The following is a 26,669-nucleotide window of genomic DNA, read 5'->3' as shown; positions in this document are numbered from 1 at the left end:
TGATAACAAAATTATCTTTACAGAAGAACCCTTCTGTAAAAGTTGGAGATCTCAGTAATCATTTTTTTTCTTTTGGTTCCTATTTAAGGGTAACATTAAAACTTAACCTTTTAAGGAATAATTACTACTTGATTACTTAGGTAACCTGGCTTATGGTTGCTGCCCAGTGAATTTTCTAATTTTATTTTAATTAATTTGCTTCCTTCTCTTAGCGTGTATATGATGAAGAAGTGGAGGAGCCAATTCCCAAGGCTGAAGCTGAGAAAACAGAACAGGTATCTGGGGTCTTCAATCATTTATGAATCCTCCAATCTATTATTAAGCTGGAACAGGCATCACACACAGTTTTTAATGTAGAAACAGTAATTTCTGGTGCAAATCCATTATCGACTGTTAAATGATTCTGGGTCTTGTTTTTACTACATTTAGTATAGTTATTATCACATGAACTAAGTTCCTGAATGCTTCAATGGTGCAGGAGAATTAGAAGTGAACTTCTGTTAGCTCAGGTTTTGAGAGTCACAGCCATGGTTTAGTAATTTTTATCACAAATATGCAATACCTCCAGACCTGTTCTTAGTAAGTCTCCTAAGTGATCCAGTCTCCTCATCTTGTTCCTGGATTCTAAGTATCCCATTTGGTTAATGACAAGGACCTGGCCCTGGGAGCTCTTTTAACCGTAATTAACGTTTCTTGGATCGAGTCTTCCTGCCTTCAGACTTGGGCAACCACTCAAGCAGTGGCACAGACACTTACTGATTGGCTTCTGAGTTCAAAGCATTGTGCTCAGCACTGGGGACCCAAGATAAGATCTCTGTCCTCAAGAACCTTTCTCTGCTTAGCAATCCAGGACATGGACATAGCACAAACTAAGCACTGAACGTTATAACAGGGCAGAGGAAAGAGGGAAACCAAAAGCAATGACTTCGTCTGCAGAGGAGGGGAGCTATTTTAGACAGGAAAGACTGAGTGAAACTTTTGAGATAGGGAGGTGCAGTATTGTATGAAAGTAGCAGTGGAACACACCTGTCAGATTAGCTAAGATGACAGGAAAAAATAATGATGATTGTTGGAGGGGATGCGGGAAAACTGGGACATTGATGCATTGTTGGTGGAGTTGTGAACGAATCCAACCATTCTGGAGAGCAATTTGGAACTATGCTCAAAAAGTTATCAAACTGTGCATACTCTTTGATCCAGCAGTGCTACTACTGGGCTTATATCCCAAAGACCTATATGTGCACGAATGTTTGTGGCAGACCTCTTTGTAGTGGCTAGAAACTGGAAACTGAGTGGATGCCCATCAGTTGGAGAATGGCTGAATAAATTGTGGTATATGAATGTTATGGAATATTATTGTTCTGTAAGAAATGACCAACAGGATGATTTCAGAAAGGCCTGGAGAGACTTACACGAACTGATGCTGAGTGAAATGAGCAGGACCAGGAGATCATTATATACTTCAACAACAATACTAGATGATGACCAGTTCTGATGGATCAGGCCATCCTCAGCAACGAGATCAACCAAATCATTTCCAATGGAGCAGTAATGAACTGAACCAGCTATGCCCAGAGAAAGAACTCTGGGTGATGACTAAAAACCATTACATTGAATTCCCAATCCCTATATTTATGCCCACCTACATTTTTTATTTCCTTCACAAGCTAATTGTACAATATTTCAGAGTCTGATTCTTTTTGTACAGCAAAATAACAGTTTGGTCATGTATACTTATTATGTATCTAATTTATATTTTAATATATTTAACATCTACTGGTCATCCTGCCATCTGGGGGAGGGGGTGGGGGGTAAGAGGTGAAAAATTGGAACAAGAGGTTTGGCAATTGTTAATGCTGTAAAGTTACTCATACATATAACCTCTAAATAAAAGGCTATTAAAAAAAGAAAGAAAGAAAGTAGCAGTGGAAAGTTTAGTTAAGCTGAAACTAAGGGAAATTTGGGAGTAGGAGACAGGGGTGAGATAACTGTAGAGAGATAGGTAGTATGAGTGACAGTCCATGAGTGTTAGGGTAAGAAGCTAGACTCTTCTAGATGATGGAGAACTTTTGAAGCTTTATGAACAAAGACTGATGATTATAAAACAAGCTTTTAAAATTATCTGGCACACATGCAGAATGAATTGGAGAGGTGCTAGAGGCTGGGAGACTCATTGCACACCTATTAACATTAATCTTATCCATGTCTTTGACAGTAATTTTAATTTTTGCTCTAGTTGCATGCATCTGATTATCCATTTCTAGCATCATTCTCCATGGAGTCATTAAGCCAGGGCAAGAAGGAGCAAGAAACATTAGAGGATGGCTGTGGAAGCAGCACCATGGCAGATAGGATACTCCCATTTGTCACCAAAGGGAAAATAAAAGTCAGTCCTTGGGTCTGAGTTTTGCAACTTAACTAATTTCTCCTAAAATTTTGTTACTCTAGATTCAGATTTTAAAGAGTCTTTTGGCATTCTTTTAGCACATGTTCTTCATGTTGATAATTCCTACTGTGCTTTAGTCACCATGCATAATTTTGTCACGAACAATTTTGTCCCAGAATAGAAACGTAAAGGACCTTTTCTTATTTGTTTATAGGAGAAAACCCGGGAACAAAAAGAGGCGGATCTGATTCCCAAAGTCCAGGAAGCTGTCAACTATGGGTTACTGGTATTGGACAGTGCATTTGAACAACTTGATATAAAGGCTGGCAATTCAGATTCTGAAGAAGAAGAAGCAAATGAAAGAGTAGAACTGATCCTTGAGCCAAAGGTGACAGCCCCCTGATCCTTAGTCCACCTGGCAGAGTCTGTGGACTAGCTTGTCTTGTTTCCAAATCCTTCACTTGAAATCAGATGAATGGTACCAGAGGACTAATAGTAGTAGTAAATATCAAGTCTATAAGCTTTTAAAAGTAAATTTATATGATTCTGAAATTTGCTTTAATGGGGAGAAGGAATTGGATTTAATTTCCCTTGATTCTCTTTTTTTAAACCTTTATATGGTTTCTCCAAGTGGTTATTTTCAAGTTTTGAAACCTGCTCTTTTACCTCTTATATTATGGACCCCCGTAGTTTACAATATTAAAGAAAGCAAAAATTAAGTTTATTTGTATTAGCAAATGTTTTTCAAAAAACCCCTGATGCAGCCATAAAAATTACAAGTGTTTGAACTAAAATTATAATTATGAACTTAGCATTTGTGCTATGCTTCCTCAAGTTGCATATGTTCACTACCATCTAATACATTTGTTATTACGATCCTTTAAAGCAAGAATTGGCTTAATCCAGCCTCTTGCTTAATTTTATATCCTTTGTAGCCTTAACTGTGATTCTTCATACTAATCCCAGACATGCATTTTCATTCTATAATACTTTGGATTACAAAGTGTTTAGTTATTGCTTACAGTCTTCTATTTAGTGGATGGGACGGGGAATTAAGGAAACAAGATGGCTGATGGGAAAATGTCATTACTTATTTCTAAGTCTCGGAAGGAGTTTACCTTTAAAGCTTTAACTCACTTCATTCTTGGCAGGATCTCTATATAGATCGCCCTTTGCCTTACTTGATTGGTTCCCAGTTGTTCATGGAGCAAGAAGATGTAGGTCTTGGAGATCTTTCAAGTGAAGGTATGTTTAACACCACTTTCTAACTTGTTAAAGCCTCTGGGAATGCTGTTAATTTTGGTTTTTCATGATGCATTCTAACTAAGTCTTCTCTCTTTAAATAGAAGGCTCTTTAAACAGTGAACCAGATAGTGTCTTGGATAGTGAAGAAGATAAAGATGAAGAGGTAAGTTCTGTTGAGAGCGCCATGATGGGGATAATGAGCTTTTTGTGAATCATTGAGTGATCCGCTATAGCTTTCAGCAAGGACAGAGGTCCCATACTGAGACATTTCATGGGCAGAGTTGGGATTGCAGATGTTGCCAGTAGTGGATGCAGTCCAGGAAACAGCTTTGTTCCTCTTCCCCTTAGTCAAGGATGGCAGTTTCAAGGCCTTGATGTTAATGTATACTTCTTTTGGAACTTTTACTCTAGCTCCCAGGGAGTTCTTTTCGTGTCTTTTGAAATAAAAAGATCCCTGGAGTAGGGTTCCCAAGACTGGGGTTCAAGCCTGGCTCTGACCCCATCGAGGTAGGACAGGACAGCCAAATTGAGTGTTTTGCCTCTAGCAGAGGCTCGTGGTCAACTGTATTCAAAGTGTGAATTAGTTGAAAAAATGGGTTCAGAAAAAGCAGGCCCAAGGAATAGGGAAGGCCAGTCCAGGAAGCAGAGAACTCCGTTCAGGCTATCGTTCTGCTGCTTAGGGCCTGTGTGATTGGGAACAAGGCTTTCACTCTCTCTGGGTCCCAGGCCCAGATCAGTCAAGTGGAGAACCTAAGATGTGTTCTAAATTCCTTCCATCTCCCAAGTCCATGGTCACAAAGCAGTAAATGTGAAAGGTAGGGTCTGTCTTGATTCCGAATTCGTGCTCTTTCCACAGTTCACCTTTCTAGGCCCTTTCTAAGATAAATAATCCATACATTTAATACCAGGGTAGCACAATGAGAAAAATTTTAACACAGCCTTTTCACCTTTTGGGATTTGAACCTTAATCATACTTCATCCCTTTATGTCACTTTTGAGTCTGAAACTCTACATTTCTGTTAATCAGTTTTCTGGTCCTTTTTACTCTTGAGAATTTCTAGTATGGAAAGAGGCTTAAAGAGCTTACAATCTATTGTTTATTGTCACTCATTCGTTTCAGTAGTGTCCAACTCTTCATAACCCCATTTGGGTTTCCTTGGCAGAGATACTGGAGTGGTTTGCTGTTTCCTTCTCTTACTCATTTTACAAAAGAGAAAACTGAGGCAAACACAGTTAAGTGATTTGCCTGGGACCACCCAGCTTGTAAGTCTGAGGCCAGATTTTAACTCAAGCGGATGAGCCCTCTGTCTGCTGTTCCCTAAAGTTTGTTAGATACCTATTATTCACTGACAGCCTCACTGCAAGGGGATTGGCTTTTGCCGTAAATGGATACTTCGAGCATAGCTATTCAGTGACATGAAAAAAACAACACAATATGCAAGATATAAATATACCCTTTTTGGTAGAAAAGTTGATAAGGCATGAGATGGTAAGACTCATATCTAGAAATAAAAGCTTTAACATAAAATCACAAGCCTAGGCAGAGGAAGACCTACTATGTGCTGCTAATTCTCCAATAACTTAGTAATAGATACCTTGGAAAGACCTGAGCTTAAAAAGGCCAAGATCTCCTATTACATCCAGGGCCATCTCCAGTCATTCTAATTTATGTCTTGTCACTGGAACCTCATGGCTGTGGAAGAGAAAATGAGACTAGTGACTTTGCAAAACCCACCGTCACTTAAATCCAGTTCACTTGCATATCATGACATCCTTATGTTATGGTCTTCTCTGAGAATGAAGGATAAGCAGCAAAATAGATGAGTATTTTAAAAACAAATATTATTGACATAGCTTGTTTCATACATTGATCAAATTTCCCCCATATTTCCTTCCCAGAGAGCTGTCTCTCATACGTGTGTATACACACACACACACACGATTTTTTTTTTTTTTTTTGGCCGAGGCAGTTAGGGTTGTGACTTGCCCAGGGTCACACAGCTAGGAAGTATTAAGTGTCAGAGGCCAATGTCAGGTCCTCCTGTCTTCAGGACTGGTGCTCTATCCACTGCGCCACCTAGCTGCCCTTGTCATGTATTTTTTAGAGAAGAGAAAAAGCGTAAAACTGAGATACATCAAAAAAATCTGAAAGTATATACCATACTTGTGAATTTTTCACATCCATAAAAGAATAAAGGAAGAAGTGTCTTTGGGAACCAAGTTTATTTGTAATTTTGCATTGTTGACTTTTGATTGTTTTGTGGTAGTGATTCTTTCCATTTATCAATCATGTATATTATTGTCTTAGCTCTACTTAATTCATGTTTCATAAGCTCATATAAGACCCATGCTTCTCTGTACTCCTTATATTTGCAAATCAGTGGCAACTACTTTGTTTCCAGTTCTTTGATATGGCAACAAAAAAAGTGCTGTTATGAATATTTTGGTGCCTGTAGAGCCTTTTTATCAATGACCTCCTTGGGGTATATGCCTAATAGTGGAATCTGTGGGTGAAAGGGCATTTTTATTTTAATAACTTTAATTGCTTAATTCCAAATTGCTTTCAAAATAGTCCTAATAATTCACAGCTCCACTAACAATGTACTAGTGTTCATATCTTTCAACAAGCTCTCTAACACTTGACTATTCCCATCTTTCCTCATCTTTACCAGTTTATTGAGTTGGAGCATCTTTTCATACAGTTACTGTTTTTTTCTTTTGAGACCTTTTTTGTTCATATCCTTTGAATACTTTTCTATTGGAGAATGCTTTTAGCAAATGAGTTAGGGGTTTGGTTTTGTACAATTATCAGATACTTTGAATCTTTTTATTAGTATTTAGTACCTTTTTTTAAAAATTTTTATAAGAAATTGCTAATCAGAGAAATGAGTTAGTTAGATTGCTTTCTGGATAGTGAAATACTCTGCAATTGGGACAAGCTAAACTTGTGCAGTGAAGTAGAGTTAGAATTATTTATTCACAAAATATATAAGGTTTATGTTACAGATGGACAGAAATCAGCCATTTTAAACTCCATAGAAAACAAAGTTTAAATATTGGCAACACATCCAACTAGAAATCTTTCTGCATCTCTCTCTAGTATGTTGATAGCATATGAAATTATAAGTAGATGCAAAAATAGAGTAGTCAATTGAAATTAACCTACTTCAAAGACCTAAAATTTGAAAGTATATGACTTATATATATAAAGTTTGTATTAACAAAAATTGGCTTGTTTCTCTTCAAGGAGTCAGATGATGACTTTGGCAATCAGAGTGAAAATGACCAAAAGCCGGTAAGGTACTACTGTCTTGATATAATTCAGTTCATTTCTGGCTTATGGAAGAAGTTAGGATTTAACAAGATATATGTCCTCCACCAAAAGTATTACCCATTGGTAAACTTGGTTACCAGAGTAAAAACTCTTTGTTGCTTTCTTTTGGTATCCCACCTCAGAGAATTCACTTTTAGGAAAAGTTTTTGAAAATAAATCTTCCAACTGTTAAATGAAGTATGTGACCAGAAAGTATGTTTTAAGCCTCTCCTAGCTTATCATTTAAAACTCTTCTTAGAATTGTCTTTTTTTTTTTTTTTTTAACCATTCTCCATTTGTGCTTCCTATTAATGGGCAAATTTAATAACAAAAAATTAGTAATAATAACAGTTAGTATTTATTTGGTGTTTTAAGGCTTGCAAAACCTGTTATATATGTTATTTCAATATAGCTTGGATTCTAGTAATTACATTTTCATTAAGAGACTGTTTGCTTTAGTACCTACTATCTAACAGGTAATCAGATTTTAAACAATTGTGAACAGGATGTGAGAAGATGAACTGTTTATAAATTAGTGAGATGTAGAGCTTTCAGTACAGAAAAGCTGTTTATTCCATGTGCCTAATACTGGCGTGACACAATAAGGGAAACTGTATTAATTGACTCTTTTTTTTCCCATTTAGTTGAAAAGATGTTTCATTTTAGAGAGAAGATCCTAAAACTTTAAATTGACTGACAGAATCTATTGCCTTAACAGCCTGAGCACAGTTGCCTGTAAAGGTTAGATTTTAATCTGGAATGTTCTGATATTGCTCATCAGCACATAGCACTGATAAGTGATGAAGAAGAGGAGGAGGATGGTTGTGATCTCTTCGGTGATTCTGAAAAGGAAGAGGAAGAAGGAGACGAGGTCGTTGGAGAAAATATTAGACCTGTAAGAGAATGCCGTTATTATTCTGGGTTCGGGCAAGAAAGAAGCATTTCTTCCTCTGTTTATTCATCTCTTTTCTTTTGCAGTTAATATTTATAAAGTATTTTTAGACAACAGTATTACTATACTTCTTTCTCTAAAGGTAGCTCAAACATCAAACCATTTGACAAACACTTTGTTATGTCACCATCCCAGTTTTGAAAATTGCATGATCAAATATTTATTACCATGCCAGGAACATAAGGCACAAGATATTTCCTCCCTTATTGAAGAGGTTTTTTTCTCAAACAGTGCCCTTGTCTACAGATCTGGGCAGTAACATAGAAGAGCACAGGAGGACTGGAAACTTAATGTGGCTGGAGATATCTGAGAGGTTGCACTTCTCACCTTGTTGATCCAGTTCTGTGTTTATGTCCTATTTATATCCCTCTCATTTTAATTTCTAGTCTTATCATTGACCCTATAAAGCTTTTAGTAAGTATCCTACTGAGAAGTGAACTGAAAGCTCTCAAGTGCTTTCAGTACATTGCAAAAAAAAAATTACTCATCTTTCACTTTTGTACTTATAGAAAAGAAATCGACCTACTTCATTTGCTGATGAGCTGGCAGCAAGAATCAAAGGAGATGGGACAAGCCGAACATATGAGGGGCAGACAAGTAAGCCCCAGGCATTTACTATTTGAAATTTCCTTCTTCCCCTCTCCAAAAAGTATAAGGACTAGATTGGTCTCCCTAGATTTTATCAGGTACATCTTTCACTTTTATTCATTGATGGAATTGGACAGCCTATAAGGCTTTATTTAAATCTTCCTGTTTATGGACACTGTTAAAAAGAAAACAGCTTGAGAATGTGTAACTGTGATAACTTCTAAATTAATAACAATTATATGCAATGCATTTCTGTTGCATGAAAAAGCAGAAAAAATACTAAAACTAGATTTTGGCTTTGACCTAATTTTATTTACCATTCAGTCTTGTTGTATTAGCATAAGTTAAAAACTTTTCTACAGAAAAATCTTTGTATAAATTCTAAACTGCTCTTTTTAAGTCACAGCCTCAGGGGATGCAAAAACCAAGAGAACAACGAAGGAGAAGAAGGATATCAGGAAAGTTCCTTCCGATGGTAAGCCTTTCTCTGTTTTTTGTTTATATTGAATTAGAGGCCTTATAGCCCAGAATGTCACCTGTAAAATGCCCAAAGTAGTCATTGCATTTGTTTGTAAACAGCTGGCTTTGCTTATTTAGTTAGAACATCCAAAAGAGACCGCTTTGCCCTAAAGGCATATCTTGATTTTAGGCATAAACAAATCAAAGGCCCCACAGATCCAGTGTCTGGCCCTCTTCAAGTTAAGCTACAGCCTCTGATGCCCAGAGGATCCTGAAGGTAAAACAACCAGTACCAGAGAATGGAGAAGCATCAGGTGGTGTGGCCTTCGTTTTCAGAAGGATGAGAGGTTATATCTTAGGAACTGGATACTGGTCTTCCTGATCCTGGTTCCTGGCCAGACTTTAGAACATCTTGGGTTTGAGCATTTAGAAATACCTTTCTGATTTTCAATCTAGACTTTAAAAATGGAAAATTCTTGATATATTATCAGCAATTGAAATTGCCTCCTATATGATATTTAAAAGATAAGTGTTTTGCTTAGATTCAAAAAATCAATTTTATAAGAATAGAGTGGTGGAGACCTATATGAGAAAAGATGATCAGATTTTAGTCATTTTCATAAGCTTAATGTAGACTACCCTCAGATCCTCCTGTTTGTAGAAGTGTAATGGTCCAGTTTCCAGGAAGTAAGAGTATCAATGCATTTTTATCATTCCCTAGCTGACCTAAATATACTACCTGGAATAGTTTTCCACTTTCTTCTCCCTCACCTGGGAGCCCATCTCAGTTCTTATTTGTTACCTATATTTCACGGTTCATTTCAGATACTACCTCTTCTCCGTCAGCCTTGGACTCTAGCTAGAAGTGATTGTTTTTTTCCTCTGAATTTTCATAGACCTATGTGTCTTTTTTAAAAATACATTTAGTACTATTTTACACTAAGTGAAGTCTATCCAAATATCTGTCTGAAATACTCTTCATTTTGGGCTAATTTTCTTTCAGAATCTTTGTAAATTCTACCTTCACAGAATCTTCCCTAAGAAGGGAAGTAACCAAACAAGTGATCATCCTCTTCACAGAATTGTCTGCTATACAGGAACTAACAGCCTCTTGGACCAGTCCCATACCATATCCAAATATAAACTTAGAACATTTGATTTTTGTTCTCTTCAACATTCGTAAATCCTGCTTATTGCTAATAGATGTACATATTATAAGCATTTTATCAGAATTTGTTAACCAACTTACCTCTGCATATCTTTTTTTTTATAACTTTATTTTTAGTACACATTGCTTTATGAATCATATTGGGAAAGAAAAATCAGAGTAAAAGGGAAAAATAATGGGAGAGATTAAAAAACAAAAAGAAGTGAACATGGCATGTGTTGATACATTCAGTCTCCTTAGATCTTTTTCTGGATGCAAATGGCAATTTCTGTCCAAAGTCTATTGGGATTACTTCAGATCACTGAACTGCTTAGAAGAACCGAGCCTTTCAAAGCTGATCATCACACATTCTTGCTTTTATTATGTACAATGTATTCCTGGTTCTGCTCATTTTGCTCAGCATCAGTTCATGTAAATCTTCCCAGACCTTTCTAAAATCAGCTTGTTTGTCATTTTTTATAAAACAGTAATATTGCATATCTCTTCAATATAAATTTTCTCTTGGCATGAATACCCACACATGCCATAAATTCCCAGAGAGCAAGGACAACAGAACACCACAAACAAATCTCAGTGATTTGGAAAGTGTTACTGTTCATGTGGAAGATTTTAAATCCCTTAGAATTTGAATTCAGGGCTTATTTGTGGCCAGCTTCTTTTTGTATTCCTAGTGAAAAATTTGCAGAGATGGCTACAAAGTGGGACTCTTCATTCATTTGCATTTTTCAGAATTGTGGTTTGTTTTTTCTTTCCCAGATGAAGAGGATGACATGTTCAAACCGCCTAAATTGACAGATGAAGACTTCTCACCATTTGGCTCTAGAGGAGGCCTTTTTAGTGGAGGAATGGGACTCTTTGATGATGATGATGAGGTCAGTTGGAGATGAGAAGCAGAAAAGAATAATCTGTTCCCCACTTTACCAAAATGGTTCTCTACCTCAGGTAGCCACTGTTCCTTTTCCTGCTTTGATGGCTATCCTGATGTCCTTTGATGTATAAGGGATAGTCATTCGCAGTTTTCCTGACCAGTAGACTGTACAATACTTTCTAGGCGATAGTCCTGATTTATAGGCATTAACTCCTGGGATAGACTATGGTTTTTCAAGTTCTTGATTGTTTAACAGTCTTAATTCAGGAGGGCAGACTGTATCCAGGTTATAGAGAGCATCCTGGACTTTGCAAGGGTTCTTTTCTACACAGAGCAGTAATAATCTTAGTTGTCTGTAGTTTGGAAAAAATCTCAAATGTTTAATACTTCATTATTAATTTTTTTTACCCATTTGATTTCCATGAAATGATCAGAGTGACCTCTTTTCAGAAGCCCCTAAAGACAATGAAAATCAAATCCCAGCTAAAGAAGGTAAGGATGAGATCTGAATTTGTATTACTAGGGGAAGAGGTTTTCAAGATTTTGTTTTAAAGCTCTAAATTCTTTTTAGCTTGTTCCCAGGAATTATTTTGTTAGGCACAATTCTGTTAGTCCAGTTAAAAGCATCTAGTTCATATGTTTTATATCATTGTAAGAAATTTTTTCTTTTCTTACAATGATACAAGCAATGATAAAAAGCATTCTTTGTAAACTCCGTATTCAAATCTAGCCCATCAGAATGAACAACTTGGAAATGTTCTCTAATTTCCCATCTTACAGAGATTGACAAGAAAAGTGGCTTATTATAAACATTGGGTATGGGTAAAACCAAATGTATTAAGGAATATCACCAAGGTTTTGTTTGTATAAACAGAGTTGATCAATAATGATAACTTATACTTAGCATTCTAAGATTTGCAAAACATTTTTCCTAAAATAACCTTGTAAAATAGAGCACAAAGGATTATTCTTCCCATTAATAAATAAGGAAACTGAAATGGCTGTTTGTAGCAATCTTGCTAGACTGTGAAATAATCACTTCTAAATAAGTATTCAGTGGTTGATATACACACATTTCCTTTTTATTGTTCTTAATCTATCTGTTCTTTCTCCTGAATAGAGAGACTATTGGAAAGTATTTTTAGGATTGTACCCACCATCACTTTATCCATTAACAAGTCTGTGGGCTTTCTAACATTCTCTTTTTACTCCTTTACCTGTCAGGAAAGCAAGAAATGACTACTAATATCAAACCTATTATATTATTGAGGGATCACTATAAACTAACATTTATAATCTGGACAGAGTTAAAATCCTGTTACACTATTTTAATCTCCCTTTAAATATGTCCTTAGATTATGTTAACCACCTGAAGGAGTAATGTCAAATTTAAAAAAAAAAACTAAATTATGAATTTAAAAGTAAGACATGTAAGATCAATTAATTTCAACCACCAAAAACATTTCTCCAATTTAACTTTTCAAAAAAGTGAATTTAATGATTTATTTCCTTATTCCAGAGACTTCATCAGCCAAACCTGGAAAAAAGATACCAGCAGGAGCTGTGTCTTTGTTCTTAGGTATATCCATTTTTAAGGTTTCGTCTTTTTACTTTTGTCATTTTTAACATATCTTTTTTAAAATATAACCTTCAAAGATCAGACTAGCATGTGGTGGTGAATAACTCAAGACTTCTTCAGAGCCGTCATTAAGAGCATCAGTTTGTTTATTAGACTGGCTGTTATACACACACACGGTCCTTGCCTCTTGACAATAAACCTTTACACACAGACAGACTTGTGTTTGGAAAAAACAGCTTCCCAAAAATAGATGATTTGTGTAAGAGGGAATGTGTTTGAGCTGACCTTTTCAGCGGCTGTAGCATTTTATAGCTGGAGAAGTATTTCTGAAAAAGTTGAAAGTCATTAGACTTTGAGGGAAATTAGCAGCTTTGTATGGCACGGTGAGGCACACGATCCCTAAATCTATTGACTCATCTTCTTCTGATTTTAGGCGATGCCGATGTGTTCAGTGTTCCTTCAGCTCAGTCACCAAAGGAGCCCCAGCGGCCTCCACAGTCCTCACAAGGGAAAACTCCACTAAGCCCTGCCCCGGCTGGCCTCTTTGATAATGATGACGATGACTTCTTTGTGACATCTAGCAGCAAACCCGGACTTGCAGGTATGTGTTGCCTTTCTCTATTTTCATGCAGATGATTTGAAATGACTTTTAACCAAGGACTGCGAAGGCAAAGAGGCCCTAGTTAGCTCTCTGATTTATTCAGGGCACCCTGCACGTTGCCCTGGTTTATACTGGTCCAGGAGCAGATGTCTTCAGCAGCTGGAAGAAAGGCTCCTGCCAACATCAGGAGCCTCGTTATATTCAGCTCCTGATGCAGTCAATCACTCAAAGCCTGAAGATTCAAATCCATGTAATAAAGACTTGTACAAATACCCAAGGGAAGAGCAGTTTCTGAGGCAGTTGAAAAGCAATTCACAAAAGTTAAAGCCACCAGCAAGAATATTAAAAACTGTGGGCAAGGAGTTTTCCCAGGACCTCAGCTTCTCCCTGTTGAAGGTCTGAAAACCACTTTACATTCTTCCTGCCCAGAGGGCTACCACTTGGATCCCAGATCAGTCTTCCTGTAACCAGCACCACTACTTCTTCAGCCCTGGCTAATGTAAGGGTTTGGGAATAATGTGTATTTCTTCCCCAGTTTCCTCAGTGTTAGAAGCAGAGAGTTTCTTTCATCATGTAAGAGAGGAATCCCTGCATTGGTAGTCACATGCCCTGGGCTCAGGTCTTGGTACTGTAATTCACTATCTGTAACCTTGGATGACCACTTCTCCCTCCTGAGCCTCATTTTCCCCATCTATACGATGAGGCAATTTGCCTAGGTGTTGCTTAAGTTACCTCTCAGCTCTCAAGTCCTATGATCTTACTGGGATGGAATTAAAATAGGAGTGAAAAAATAAGCGGTAACAAAATGACTTTACCTGGAGACCTAAGAAGAGCACAAAGGTCCTTGCCCATGGAGGACTCTGTTGATTAATAGGACAGCAGGAAAAAAAAAAAAAGAACATTCTCAATGTCTTAGAAAGACAGCTTCCATTGTTGTCTTCTTTTGAAGCTGGGGTGACTTTTGGACAACTGTTAGCCCTTTAGGTCTTTGAGGAAAAATCCCACCTCCCACTACTTCTCATGTTTTTAACTGTCCTCATTGTGCCAATTTCATGTTTTCCTCAGTATTGAATGAAGCCTCATTCCTGTCGCGCTCATTTCATCTAATTTCAGCTCATTGCAAGACATTACTGATATTCTGGCATTAGCCTTGAGGTTGATGGGGTGTGGAAGCTGGTCATCTTGTTGTTTTGCTTTTTTTCCCTTAAAAAATAACAAAAGCACTATTTTTAATGGTGTGCTAAGTTTTTCAAAACAACTTTTTCTTCTTTAAATCAAAGTCAAGTCAACTGTTGATCTGTTTGATGAGGAGGAGGAGGAAGAGGAAGATCTCTTCAAAAAGAAAGCAGTCACTCCTTCCAGTGATTCTCTCAGTCCTGAAACCAAGGAGGCAGTTGAGAAGGTGATGGAGGAGGGGGTGGCTGTACACATGGGTGTTTTTCTTGGGGGAGTCTATACTTAGTTCACCTTGAACCAAATTAAAATGAGTTGAACTGTATTATGAAGTAGGTCTAACATCCAATTAAAAGAATGTTTATCAAGACCTACCATGGGCTCCTGTACTGGGCAGGAAAAGAAATGCAAAAATAGCAAAGATAGAGTGGACAGACATACATTAACACAATATTAATACAGAGTGCAAGCCATGGGGTTTGTGCCTCATCCATCCAGCTCTCAAGGGCTGCCCAGACCTGCTGGTCCCCTCCACCACACTGAGCTGCTCTTCCTTCTGAATTGTCTACGTCCTCTACTGGCATAAGCTTCAGAAGGGGAACTTTTCATCTAAGCCGTCCCTCTTCCCCAGGGCCTGGTGCCATGTTATATACACAGTGGATCCTTGATAACTGTTGGCTGAATTGAACTTCCTTAGAGTGCCCAGCACTTCTGGGCATATTGATGTTGATATTTTTCTTTTCCTTTTTCCATCAATACTTCCTTTGTGACATGTTGCTTTGTCCCAGTGTAGAAAAAAATTCATAATGAAACTTACCTATGTATTTTGACTTAGAAGCATACATATATACATGTTAGTTGACCTATTTTGTGAGCACATGGTAATGCTCTTTCCACCTAATGCTCATGGGAGAGAGCAGAATGCTGAGATTCTGCTTTAGTTTCAAAGGTCTTTGGCAATAACAATTGGCAAGCAATTTAAAATCTCTAACTTGAGAAAATTCAGACTTGACCAATTCACAGGCCTGCACAGTTCAGAACACTTCAGCTCTCCCGAGGAAGGGGCAGAACCAGCTTTTGAAGCATGTTTTATGTAGAGTCCAATCCTGGAGATTTTTTTTCTCATTTTAAGTGTATAGACATTCACACTTTATTATTTTAAAGCAATACAACCGGGCTTCTTTTGAGTTGTTCTATATTTTGCTCTCAGAAAGGTTATTTTCTCTTTTGAGGCAGTGAGGTGGAACAGTGGATAAAGTACCAGTCTTACTCAGAAAACCTGAATCTTAGACACTCACTGGCTATGTGACCCTGGGCAGATCACAATTTCTGCCCTCTTCAGTTTTACCAGCTATAAAATGGGAATATTAATGGTATCTACCAAGAATCAAAGAGATAATATTTATAAAGGACTTTGCCTAATTTTTAAGAAATCAGGCATAACTTCCAAGTAGCAGTACTACACATGCATTTATTTACTTGGATTTAGGCTCTTACTATTTAATGAAAGGATCAAAGATGGTTCCTTCAATTTTTGTGTTTTCTTTTGTTTTAACAAAGGTTACGCCGTCTTCCAGCAAAAATCTCAAGGCTTTGTCAGAAGACGTTTCCAAGAAACAAAAAGGTTTATTCTCAGATGAGGAGGACTCAGAGGTGAGGTGTTCATATATTTCTGGGTCTTGTCTTCTAAAGCTCAGTCATGTTCATGAAATTTAGTTTAGGAGAGATTTGGGGGAAAGCCTGGATCTGGTCATTTTCACTAGAGGGGCCTCCTACTCCTTTCCTTTGACCATAACTGATGTTATTTGGGTTTGGGGTGACCTGGAATTTATGACTGTGAGGTTTTGGTCCAGCACCTCGATTGCAGTGTCTGCTTCTCTGACCTGGGGCATTGACCAACCACCACAATTGACCATTGTCCATGGAGGTCATCTGGGGGCAGGACAGTGACCTTGGGGAGAGAAATCGGTTTGCTTTTTACTAAAAAGTAACAAGGAGGTTATAAAGGAAGGATTCAAGAAGATATATTTATGAAGAGAAAAATAGACTTCACAAGAGATTTCAGGAATCTTTTTTTTTTTTTTTTTAATTTAATAGCCTTTTATTTACAGGATATATGCATGGGTAACTTTACAGCATTAACAATTGCCAAATCTCTTGTTCCAATTTTTCACCTCTTACCCCCCACCCTCTCCCCTAGATGGCAGGATGACCAGTAGATGTTAAATATATTAAAATATAAATTAGATACACAATAAGTATACATGACCAAAACGTTATTTTGCTGTACAAAAAGAATCAGAATCTGAAATATTGTACAATTAGCTTATGAAGGAAATCAAAAATGCAGGTGTGCATAAATATAGGGATTGGGAATTCAATGTAATGGTTTTTAGTCATCTCCCAGAGTTCTTTTTCTGGGCATAGCTGGTTCAGTTCATTACTGCTCCATTGGAAATGATTTGGTTGATCTCGTTGCTGAGGATGGCCAGGTCCATCAGAACTGGTCATCATATAGTACTGTGAAGTATATAATGATCTCCTGGTCCTGCTCATTTCACTCAGCATCAGTTCATGTAAGTCTCTCCAGGCCTTTCTGAAATCATCCTGTTGGTCATTTCTTACAGAACAGTAATATTCCATAATATTCATATACCACAATTTATTCAGCCATTCTCCAACTGATGGACATCCATTCAGTTTCCAGTTTTAGCCACTACAAAAGGGCTGCCACAAACATTCGTGCACATACAGGTCCTTTCCTTCTTTATAATCTCTTTGGGATATAATCCCAGTAGTAACACTGCTGGATCAAAGGGTATGCACAGTTTGATAACTTTTTGAGCATAGTTCCAAACTACTCTCCAAAATGGTTGGATTTGTTCACAACTCCACCAACAATGCATCAATGTCCCAGTTTCCGCATCCCTCCAACAATCATCATTATTTTTCCTGTCATCTTAGCCAATCTGACAGGTGTGTAGTGGTATCTTAGAGTTGTCTTAATTTGCATTTCTCTGATTAATAATGACTTGGAGCATCTTTTCATATGACTAGAAATAGTTTCAATTTCTTCATCTGAGAATTGTCTGTTCATATCCTTTGACCATTTTTCAATTGGAGAATGGCTTGATTTTTTATAAATTAGAGTTAATTCTCTATATATTTTGGAAATGAGGCCTTTATCAGAACCTTTGACTGTAAAAATATTTTCCCAGTTTATTGCTTCCCTTCTAATCTTGTCTGCATTAGTTTTGTTGTACAAAAACTTTTCAGTTTGGTATATTCGAAATTTTCTATTTTGTGATCAGTAATGATCTCTAGTTCTTCTTTGGTCATAAAGACCTTCCCCTTCCACAGGTCTGAGAGGTAAACTATCCTGTGTTCCTCTAATTTATTAATAATTTCATTCTTTATGCCGAGGTCATGAACCCATTTTGACCTTATCTTGGTGTACGGTGTTAAGTATGGATCAATGCCTAGTTTCTGCCATATTAGTTTCCAATTTTCCCAGCAATTTTTATCAAACAGTAAGTTCTTATCCCAAAAGCTGGGATCTTTGGGTAGATTTCAGGAATCTTTCCCTTGTTTCTGTTTCCATGCATTCAGCTCAGAGCATGACTCTTAGGGAACTGAGCTCTTCTAAATCCCTATTGGGTCATTGCCTTTTAAAATGCTTGTTTTCCATTCAGGGACAGAGAGCACAAACTCCTGGGAGTTCTTACAAGATCATGTGTCACAAATAATCTCCGATTTTCTCAGCTTCCACATTCTGAGCAGAGCAAGCCCCTCCCCTGATCTTTCAGTTTCTCCATTCTCACTTGCTCTCGTGCCTTTGGCAGGCCTGAGGCCAATTTGCAGGCCAGGCATGCAGTTGCTCCTCCTGTTGGCTACAGTCTCCCTGCTTTCTGGCCTCTCCTTCTTTCCATCGGTGCTCTCTGAAGAGGCCATGCTTTCCCCATCTGTTCCATCACTTCTGCATGAGAATATGTCTTCCTGACCCTGCTGGGCCTTCTGTTCCTTTGGAGTGAGGTCTTCATTGTGAGAATGCCGGCATTGTAGCTGCCGCATCTCAGAGTCTGGTACCAAGGTTTCTCTTTATCTCCTTGTGTGGAGAGCTCTAGCTTAGTTGGCTTTTAACTGACTGTGGATCTGAAAATGTTGTCGCTGTCCTTGGCCCTTTGGGTCTCAAGGATTCCTGGGGGTTCCAGCATGGCCCTTCTTCCTTTGTCTTGACTCTCACCTTGTCATTTCCAGTTTGATAGTTTGATCTAACCAGGTTTCACCCTCATTCTCCAATCCCATTTTAAAACCCTTCTAGTCAGACCCACAACACTGAGCTGTTCAGAACTCCATTATGTTGCACAGCCTGGTTGTTGACTATGCACCTCCTCTTTTCTTGTCTCAGTCTCCAACATCCATTGTAGAGCAGTGATGAGTCTTCTTGTTCCTGTGTTGTTAATGATTTCCCACATGACCAACACCCTGGCGTGGGTGCCCCTTGCCTCAGCCCAGTCTCTCACCAAAGCTACTGGAGGGTGTGCCTGCCTCGGGGTGCTCCCTCCTCCATTCAGCCTCCAAAGCTGTAGGTCCAGTCATTGTTATCCCTATACACATGCCCTCAGAAAGCTCTCAGAGCTCCCCAAAGCTCTGATGGGGATGGATGGAATAGAAAGCTCTCTGTTGGCTTAGGGCACTCCTCCCGTTGCTCCTTTCAGCATCTCTAGTCTCCTTGCTTCTGTGTGCCTGACAGTCAGCCGTGCTGGGCCAGGACTCCTACTGCTCCTTCTCCTAACTGACCCCCCCTCAGCTGCCGGGTTCAGCTCAAGTCCTAACCTTGGGGGGGCCAACCTCTCCCACTGCAAGGGCTTCCCTCCCTTTGGAGGAGTCAGCATCTACACTTTGTCTTTCCCATCGGGATGTGATCTTGAGGATAGGGACTTGGTTCTTCCTTTGTTTTCTCAGCTCACAGCTGCAGAAACTTAAGTCTTATTGATTACTAACTAAAGCAGTCACAAGGCCCTTCCTGTCAAGTGTAGAAATAGGCTCCTTGACCTCTGTGCTGAGGGACTTTGAGAACCCCAGCCTATATTCAGGGCAGCTCCTGTTGCTAGGTACTGTCTTCTATTAGGTACATTGGGACCCTCTCTCTGAGCAGGCTGTGGGAGAGAGCAAAAACCCTTTTGTTTGATGATTTTAGGTGACTTTCAGGAGATTCCTGCACAGGACAGTCTTCCATGAATTCTGTCTTATTTCCTGGCCTGCCAACCAAATCTGAGTACTTGTATTTTTCTTCTTGTGCCATCATCTGTCATGGGCTGTCATTACTGTCATGGGCTTTAAATCTAAATGATACAGATATTACTGGGTACCACAGTACAGACTGCTGGGCTGGGCACTACACACAAACAGATAAGACATCCCTTCCCTGAAGGAGTATAGGTTTAGCGTAGGAATTAAGGTATACGTACACAAGTAAATGAGACACAAAATAGATTCTTAAGTGTATGCAAAAGGTGCAGAGTTATGTGAACTTCAAATGAAAAAAAGTCATTTCTAACATCAGGAATGGGAATTGAAGGAGGCTTTGGTGAACAGCTATTATTTGGCCTGAGTGTTGAAAGAAGGGTAGAATTTTATCAGGAGAAGATGAGGTTCCAAGCATTTAGAGTAATTCAGAGAAGAAAACAAAAGTCACATGTTTTGGATTAGGTGAGTAATCTTTGCCTGAAAATAAGAGTACATGAAACAAGAATAATGCTAGGTGAGGTTGGGGAAATAGTATGGCACCAGACCTTAAAGGCAAGGATTTCAAGTGAAAACCTTGCTCAGTAGGTGGTTAAGAGTTTGGGGTTTCTTTAGCAGAGGAATCATCTTTTCAGTTCTGGGCTTAGGGAAACATGAAGGATGAATCAAAACAGGACTAGAGGTAGGGAAATTAATCTGGAAGCTGTTACTATCATCCAAGCAATGAATTAGCAAAAGAATGAAAAAAGCATTTAAGCACTTAAAGTGCCTGGGCCTAGAAATCTGATGAAAGGGCAGACATTACCTAGAGGCATCCTCAGCCTTGAGCCAAATGAAAAAGCCCCAGCCTGTGGTCTTGGGCAAGTCACATTCAGCCTCAGTTTCCTCCTCTGCAAAATGAAGATCGATTTCTGTGAAGACTGAGTTAGCACATTGGATACCTTAGAATCAGCCAGAGTCAGGATAAGCAAAAGTCCTTGATCTTTATTCTTGGTCTTTAGGGGTAGAAGTGAACAGGATGGATGCAAGACCTTCCTTCTCTTCCTCTACCGCCAAAGTGACTCTGGCTTGTCTTACTCCACCCCCTAATCCTTCCCACAATTCTCTGTATACACCAAAAGATTGAACCAGCACAGAATAGTGGGGCGGGCCATTTTCCAAGTCCAATGCTAATACAGTATTATCCAGTCGGTAGTTAGCCTTAAGTGCTCGGTTGTCCATCCTCAGTACATCAACTCAGAGTTTCAGCCCTTTACAGAGTTCCACTCTGTCCTCAGACCCATACTGGCTGTGTGATCCTGGGCAAGTCACTTTTACCCTCTGTCTCAGTTTCCTCTTCTGTAACATGAGGTGGATTCTAATATTTGTACAAGTGGTACCAAGCCTTCTTTTCCTGAACTATTTAATGGTGGGCAAGAACTTTGTTAGAGAGAACATTCCTTTTCCAAATCTTAAGTTATGGGTTGTAAGAATTAATGGATACCTGGGCTAAGGTAGAGTGGAAAGGAGGAAGTAAATGTGGGAAATATCTCTATTGTAGGAACTAATTTAAATGCAGGAGGGAAGAATCAAAGATGATTTCAAACCAGCATGACTGGAAGAATGATGGGTGGTCCATGAACAAAAACAGGGAAGTGACGGCAGGTTTTGGGGGAGAGACAGTAACTTCATTTCGGGATATATTCAGATATATCTGATATGGTTGAGATAATTAAATGATGTCCATTCAATAGGCAACTGGAAGTTGATTCTGGAGCATGACACAAAGGGCACGAAGAAAGACTAATACTAGAGAATCTAAAATAAGATTTGGAGTTGGGTATTTTTTAACATAAAAAATACATTGATGACAGGTCTTATATTTGGCGAGGATAGGTCCAAAATAAAGAAACAATCCAAGGAGGTCTTGTGAAATATTTCCCTTTACTGAATAAATGTGCCATGTTCATTTAGGTTTCTCTCTCCAAGGCACAATTGTCCTAGTTATATTTCTAGTACATGCCTTTAATGAAGCATAGTGGCTGTTTCAGTGCTCTAGCCTGGTTTTTTATAGCTATTCAGAAATTGTTTAACATCTTTCTAAAAGAATGATTAACCCTCCAGAGGATCTACATTTATCTCAAGTGATGTCTCCAAATTTCAAACAGTTCTAATTTAACTTTTTAAAAATATAAGCCAGCTTAACACTTTAAGGAGGACCTGAGTTGTTTACTGAGTATGAAATAATATAACTCATTGAGTTTGATAATCATTACTTTTATCTCTTTAATTTTCTGTAGTTAATCTTGTTCATATCTTTCATCTTCCCTTTTAATCTATTATTTAATCATTCACTTTTTGCAGCTACATTTTGTAACTTCATCTCTGGACCTCAGTTTCTAAATGTGCAATATGAAGTATTTGTAGTAAGTGATCTCTTAAAGTCTCATTCAGCTTTCAATCCTGTGATCCCATGTTTTAGAATGATAAGAAGGGATCTCTGGAGGATATTTATTTCATTCCCTCCCAGTCTTAACCAAGAGCATCCTGTATGGATTGTAGAATGTGGAGACACCTAGTGAGTCATCCTAACTTTACAAGGACAGGCTATACCTGGAACCACCGAGGGCCACTTCCTTTCTGAGCAACACCTGTTGAGGAACTAGTCATAAGATACCCTTCGCACCTCACACCCAGGAGTTTAATTCAGTCGCCAGACTCTGGCCAGTTGTGCAGTAGAAATCACCTGTATAAATTGAGCTTCTAGTGGAGAAACATGGACCTTCTCTCCAGCAGATAGGAGCTGAGCTGTGGAAGGGACAAGTAAGGCTCATATGAATTAAGTATGGAAAGATAGGTGGGAGCCATATTAGGAAGATGTTTTGATGGCCAACAGGAGTTTGTATTTTTTTCTAGAGACAATAGGGTTGATAATCCATCTTTGGGGTGAGCAGAGAGGGATGGAGAGGACAGTTAAAAAATGGTGTGAGTCTTTCCCACTCCTTTGATTTCTTCCTCTTTTTCTGTTACATTAATTCCTTAGCACTTCAACATGGTTATCACCTCTAGCCCAGACCTTTTCTTTGTGTACTTGGGTCTAGACCAGTGGACTTTCCTGTTTTGGTCTGTGTTATTTCTGTTTCCTCATTCAGCACACAAAGTCCCTCTGGAGCTTTCCAATCTCCTCTCCTATTTTTCAGAAGAATAAATGGAGGCCCAGCCAGATTGAATGATTGGCCAAAATCCCACAAGAGAAATCGTCAGAAGTAGGATTTGAACTGGGTTTTCTGACTCCTTTAGAATCTATGCTCATTCCAGCTTAGCCCAAAGCTTCCACATGCAACACTAGGAAGTTAAGGGGACCACTTTTCTTCTCATTATGAAGAAAGCTTGATGTAAAAATCTTTGGAGATCTTTTCCATGATCATCTATTAGTTATCCTTTAGGTTTAATTTTTTAAAAAATATATAAATAATAGTTTTTTATTAAAATACATGCAAAGGTAGTTTTCAACATTCACCTTTGCAAAACCTTGTGTTCCAGATTTTTTTCTCTTTCTTCCCCCCACCTCCTCTTCTAGACAACAAGCAATTCAGTATATGTTAAACATGTTAGATTTCATTTTTAAATAGATTCAAGGATGACTTTGCTTACCTCGGCTTCTACTCAGCTTTCTTTAAACTTGTTTTCCTTCTGCTGTTTCTCAATGAGCTAAGAAACAATACTTACTTAGCATGTTTTATCATAAGATTTTGTTATTGATTTTATATTTTTAAATGGCGCTGCCATATCTCTTCGTGAGACAGAGAGGTCAGATATTTCCTGGGCACGATTTCTCTGAAGGTTTTTTGGTCTCCTTTTTATGGTAACTGGTTTGTATTAGTTAAATCATTTAGGAAATTATTATATATAAATTACCATTTTCCATTTTTCACTATCAGTAGTTTAACTAAACAGGCTTTTAGAAAACAAATAGAGTTTGTACCAGTATTGTCTCCAAAACCTTTCCAGAATAGTAGAATAGGCCCACACTTTGCAAACTTCTGGCTACCTTTTGGGACCTAAAGAACTATAAGGAGGCATCAAAGTAGACTTTGTAGAGGTAGCTATTTATAACAAGATAAAATCATTTTTTTATTTGTTTGCCCTATTTGTGCTGGTCTTTGTAACTTTATATTTTTTAATTCAACAGGACTTGTTTTCTTCTGCTTCGAATGTGAATAAGACAAAAGCTGTAACCTCCCATTCCAGCAAGCTCACTACAAAGAAATCACTTTCTCTTTTCGATGATGATGATGATGATGAAGAGGTAAAAATTAGGTTTCAATTTTAGAAATATTGAATATTGATTTTTTTTTTTACAATAAATGATTGGGAATCAACAACCTCATGAGGTGAGTGCAACAGAGCAAGTCTGACAGCTGTTTTTAGGGAAATAGGGTAAGAGTGGTGTTTGAGATTCACCCAGCATGGACATTTCTATGTCAGTTTTACTTTCCCTAGCTTTAAAGAAGGAAGTACTGCGAAATTCTTGGTCCAGTATAAGAATTAGAATCCTCAGTTGGATCTGTGAATGCACTGCCTCATCATCAGATATTCTTATACAAATGTTTGGATTGCTTGTTTTTGCCTCAGAAATTTTGCGCTAAAAATTCACATGTAAGAAAATACATCTCTATTCAAAGGATGTCATTTTATTTATACTGGATGATTTATAGAATGTTTCAACAAACTTTCTTATGTTTATTAAATCTTTTTTGGTAATAGAGAAATTTAAAGATCATTTATTTTTTCCTTCTCATGGCTTCTCTCCATAGAAAGGATGGATATGTTCCATATAGAGAAAGAGAACCATCTCTACTTTGGCCTTGTTCTATTTTTTCTCTTGCTCAGATTTAAACTTAAGAGAGTGGGAAAGGGGCTGTCTGTCCCTGAAAGCTACATTTTCAACTTTGAGTGGTTCCTCCTGGAAAACCTTCATAGTATAAAGTTTGGGGCTATGTACAATAAAAACTCCAAAGAACAACAAAATCATGTTCTCTCTACTGCTACATTCATTGAGGAGTTCATCTTTCTTTCTAATTGCTCATCCTGTATTATCTATCCCTTACTGTAGTGGTAAAATTGAACTCAGAGTATATTGTGGCAGAAATATGATAAGGAAATAGAATTATTGTTTTGGTATTTAATGATTTTTGAAATCATTGTGATTGTCACTAGGTCGATTTAAATCTAACTTATTTTCTAACATTTTGGCAAAAGAACATTGTCTTGATTTCTAGCTATTGTGGTTTGATTTTACTCAGCATTTCAGGGAACTTTTTTTTTTTTTTTTAGGAAAATCTTTTTGGGGAAACACCTGCTAAGAAACAATCTTCATCATCTCTGCCTAAGCAAACTCAAGAGAAGCCTAAATCTTCTGAAGCACACAAAAAACCATCTACCTTACTGTTTAGCAGTGATGAGGAGGTACAGTTACCACCATCTTGAATGAATGAAACACTTCTTAAAAGCTTATGACCTGCAATGGACTATGTTAAATCCTGAGCATATAAATAGAGAAGGAATATAGTCCCTCTTGTCAGGAGAGCTCACATTTTAAGCAGGAGGACAACTTAATTTTTCTTAAAAGAAGAGATTAGTTGGACAAAATTAATGTTAGATTGTCACAGTGTCCTAAATAGTTTTTTCCTAGTTCAAACATGTTTTTCAATTCTTAATGCTGTTGAAGTTTATTTGTCAAGTAAGAATGTTCAAAATACTTTTGAAAGCTACTTGATACAAGCAAAATGCATTGTTTGAAGATTTTAAGGATCTTCGACCTCAATACTACTTTCATATTCTTACCCCAATATTTTCAAAGCTAATAAACATGTATCAAGTAGAATAACAGCATGATTTCTATCGTATTTTTTGACCTTATTTTTTATCTCACTGAATAAGTAGCTTCTAAGCATTATTCAGTAAGAGAACTTTTCTCTTAACCTAGATATAACCAGATGTGGCAGAAGAATTACACTGAGGGAGGAAGGAGTGGATTAGTGTGGGAGAGACCCGAGGCAGGAAGACAAGCTCTAAACTTATTGCTACAGGCGAGGGATGAGGGTCTGATATAGAGTTGTGGGCTCTAGGAATAGAGAAAAAGGTCTCTCCCATACTAGTCCATTCTCCATTCAAATGCCGGATGATCTTCCTAAAATGCAGCTCTGACCATGTCTCCTTCCTCCCCCACTGTAATTCATTAAACCCAGGGGCTTCCTTATGAACTCCAAAATCAGTGTGGACATCTTCTGTTTGCATTTTTTCTGCCCGAGGAGAATATAAGGTTCTTGAGAACAAAGACTACATTACACACATGAAGAAATAATTATGTAATGCTAAAGGGTTTTTTCAAGAGTCAAATGCGATAAGTCAAAAGGCTTTCTTAAGATTTTTCTGAATTTGCTTAAGAATCGCACATGTTCATAGATTGTACAACTGTACAATTAATTGACTTTAATTTCTAAATCACATTATCATTCTAATACTGAAGATTGACAACTCTTGAATTAAAAAAAAATTTCCATTTTCTATTGACCCACAACTCTGAACTAGGAAAACCTTTCTCTTTTCTCTTTCTTTTTCTCTTTCATGAACAATAGAGTGAGAACCTTCAAGTGAAGACAATAGGCTGACAAGGGCTACCAGAAATCTCTGTTAGTTCTGAGAGCACACTTTGTAAATTTAGGCACTAAAACTTCCTGCAAAAATAACCAATTTGTGCAAATCAGTTTACTTCAACACTTTAAGGATTTTGTTTTATAACAGTAAAAATTCCTTCCATTGGTTTCTCTATGCCCTGGACAAGTAATGTCAAAATTTGCTGCTTGCAGGTACAAATGGCCTCCAGAACTCCCAAGTGCAACCCAAGTTAGATAAAAATGTATGTCATTGGGAAATATTGAACAAAAACAAATTAAAATACAGTAAAATATAGATTATATTACATTTCAAAACCAAGTATGCAGTCCACAGGGCTCTTTATGAACAAATTATTGGCTCCTATTTCTATTTTAATTTGACACCATTCCCCTGCGTGATTTTAATGAATTACTGTGACCATAAATATTCC

General features: G+C 37.8%; 1 protein-coding gene across 8 annotated transcripts in view; it reads left to right on the top strand.

Moving 5' to 3' along the window:
- The window catches only part of WASHC2C (WASH complex subunit 2C), a 49,833-nt gene that overhangs the window by 6,341 nt on the left and 16,823 nt on the right, over nt 1-26,669 (top strand). For 6 of the 8 annotated variants that reach the window (XM_031956719.1, XM_031956718.1, XM_031956723.1 and 3 more), the window contains exons 3-18: nt 213-275; nt 2,601-2,774; nt 3,538-3,631; nt 3,733-3,794; nt 6,879-6,926; nt 7,726-7,839; nt 8,406-8,493; nt 8,885-8,959; nt 10,868-10,983; nt 11,414-11,471; nt 12,499-12,558; nt 12,992-13,159; nt 14,440-14,561; nt 15,893-15,985; nt 23,751-23,867; nt 24,896-25,027. In XM_031956719.1, the coding sequence (XP_031812579.1) occupies nt 213-275; nt 2,601-2,774; nt 3,538-3,631; nt 3,733-3,794; nt 6,879-6,926; nt 7,726-7,839; nt 8,406-8,493; nt 8,885-8,959; nt 10,868-10,983; nt 11,414-11,471; nt 12,499-12,558; nt 12,992-13,159; nt 14,440-14,561; nt 15,893-15,985; nt 23,751-23,867; nt 24,896-25,027 (1,584 nt within the window). The remainder of the gene's footprint in view (nt 1-212; nt 276-2,600; nt 2,775-3,537; nt 3,632-3,732; nt 3,795-6,878; nt 6,927-7,725; nt 7,840-8,405; nt 8,494-8,884; nt 8,960-10,867; nt 10,984-11,413; nt 11,472-12,498; nt 12,559-12,991; nt 13,160-14,439; nt 14,562-15,892; nt 15,986-23,750; nt 23,868-24,895; nt 25,028-26,669) is intronic. The other 2 variants (XM_031956720.1, XM_031956721.1) reach the window with 2 other exon arrangements.

This window comes from Sarcophilus harrisii, chromosome 2, assembly GCF_902635505.1.
Source record: "Sarcophilus harrisii chromosome 2, mSarHar1.11, whole genome shotgun sequence".
Lineage (NCBI taxonomy): Eukaryota > Metazoa > Chordata > Mammalia > Dasyuromorphia > Dasyuridae > Sarcophilus > Sarcophilus harrisii.
The sequence above is the reverse complement of the archived record's forward strand: the minus strand, read 5'-3'. Positions and strand labels throughout refer to the sequence as shown.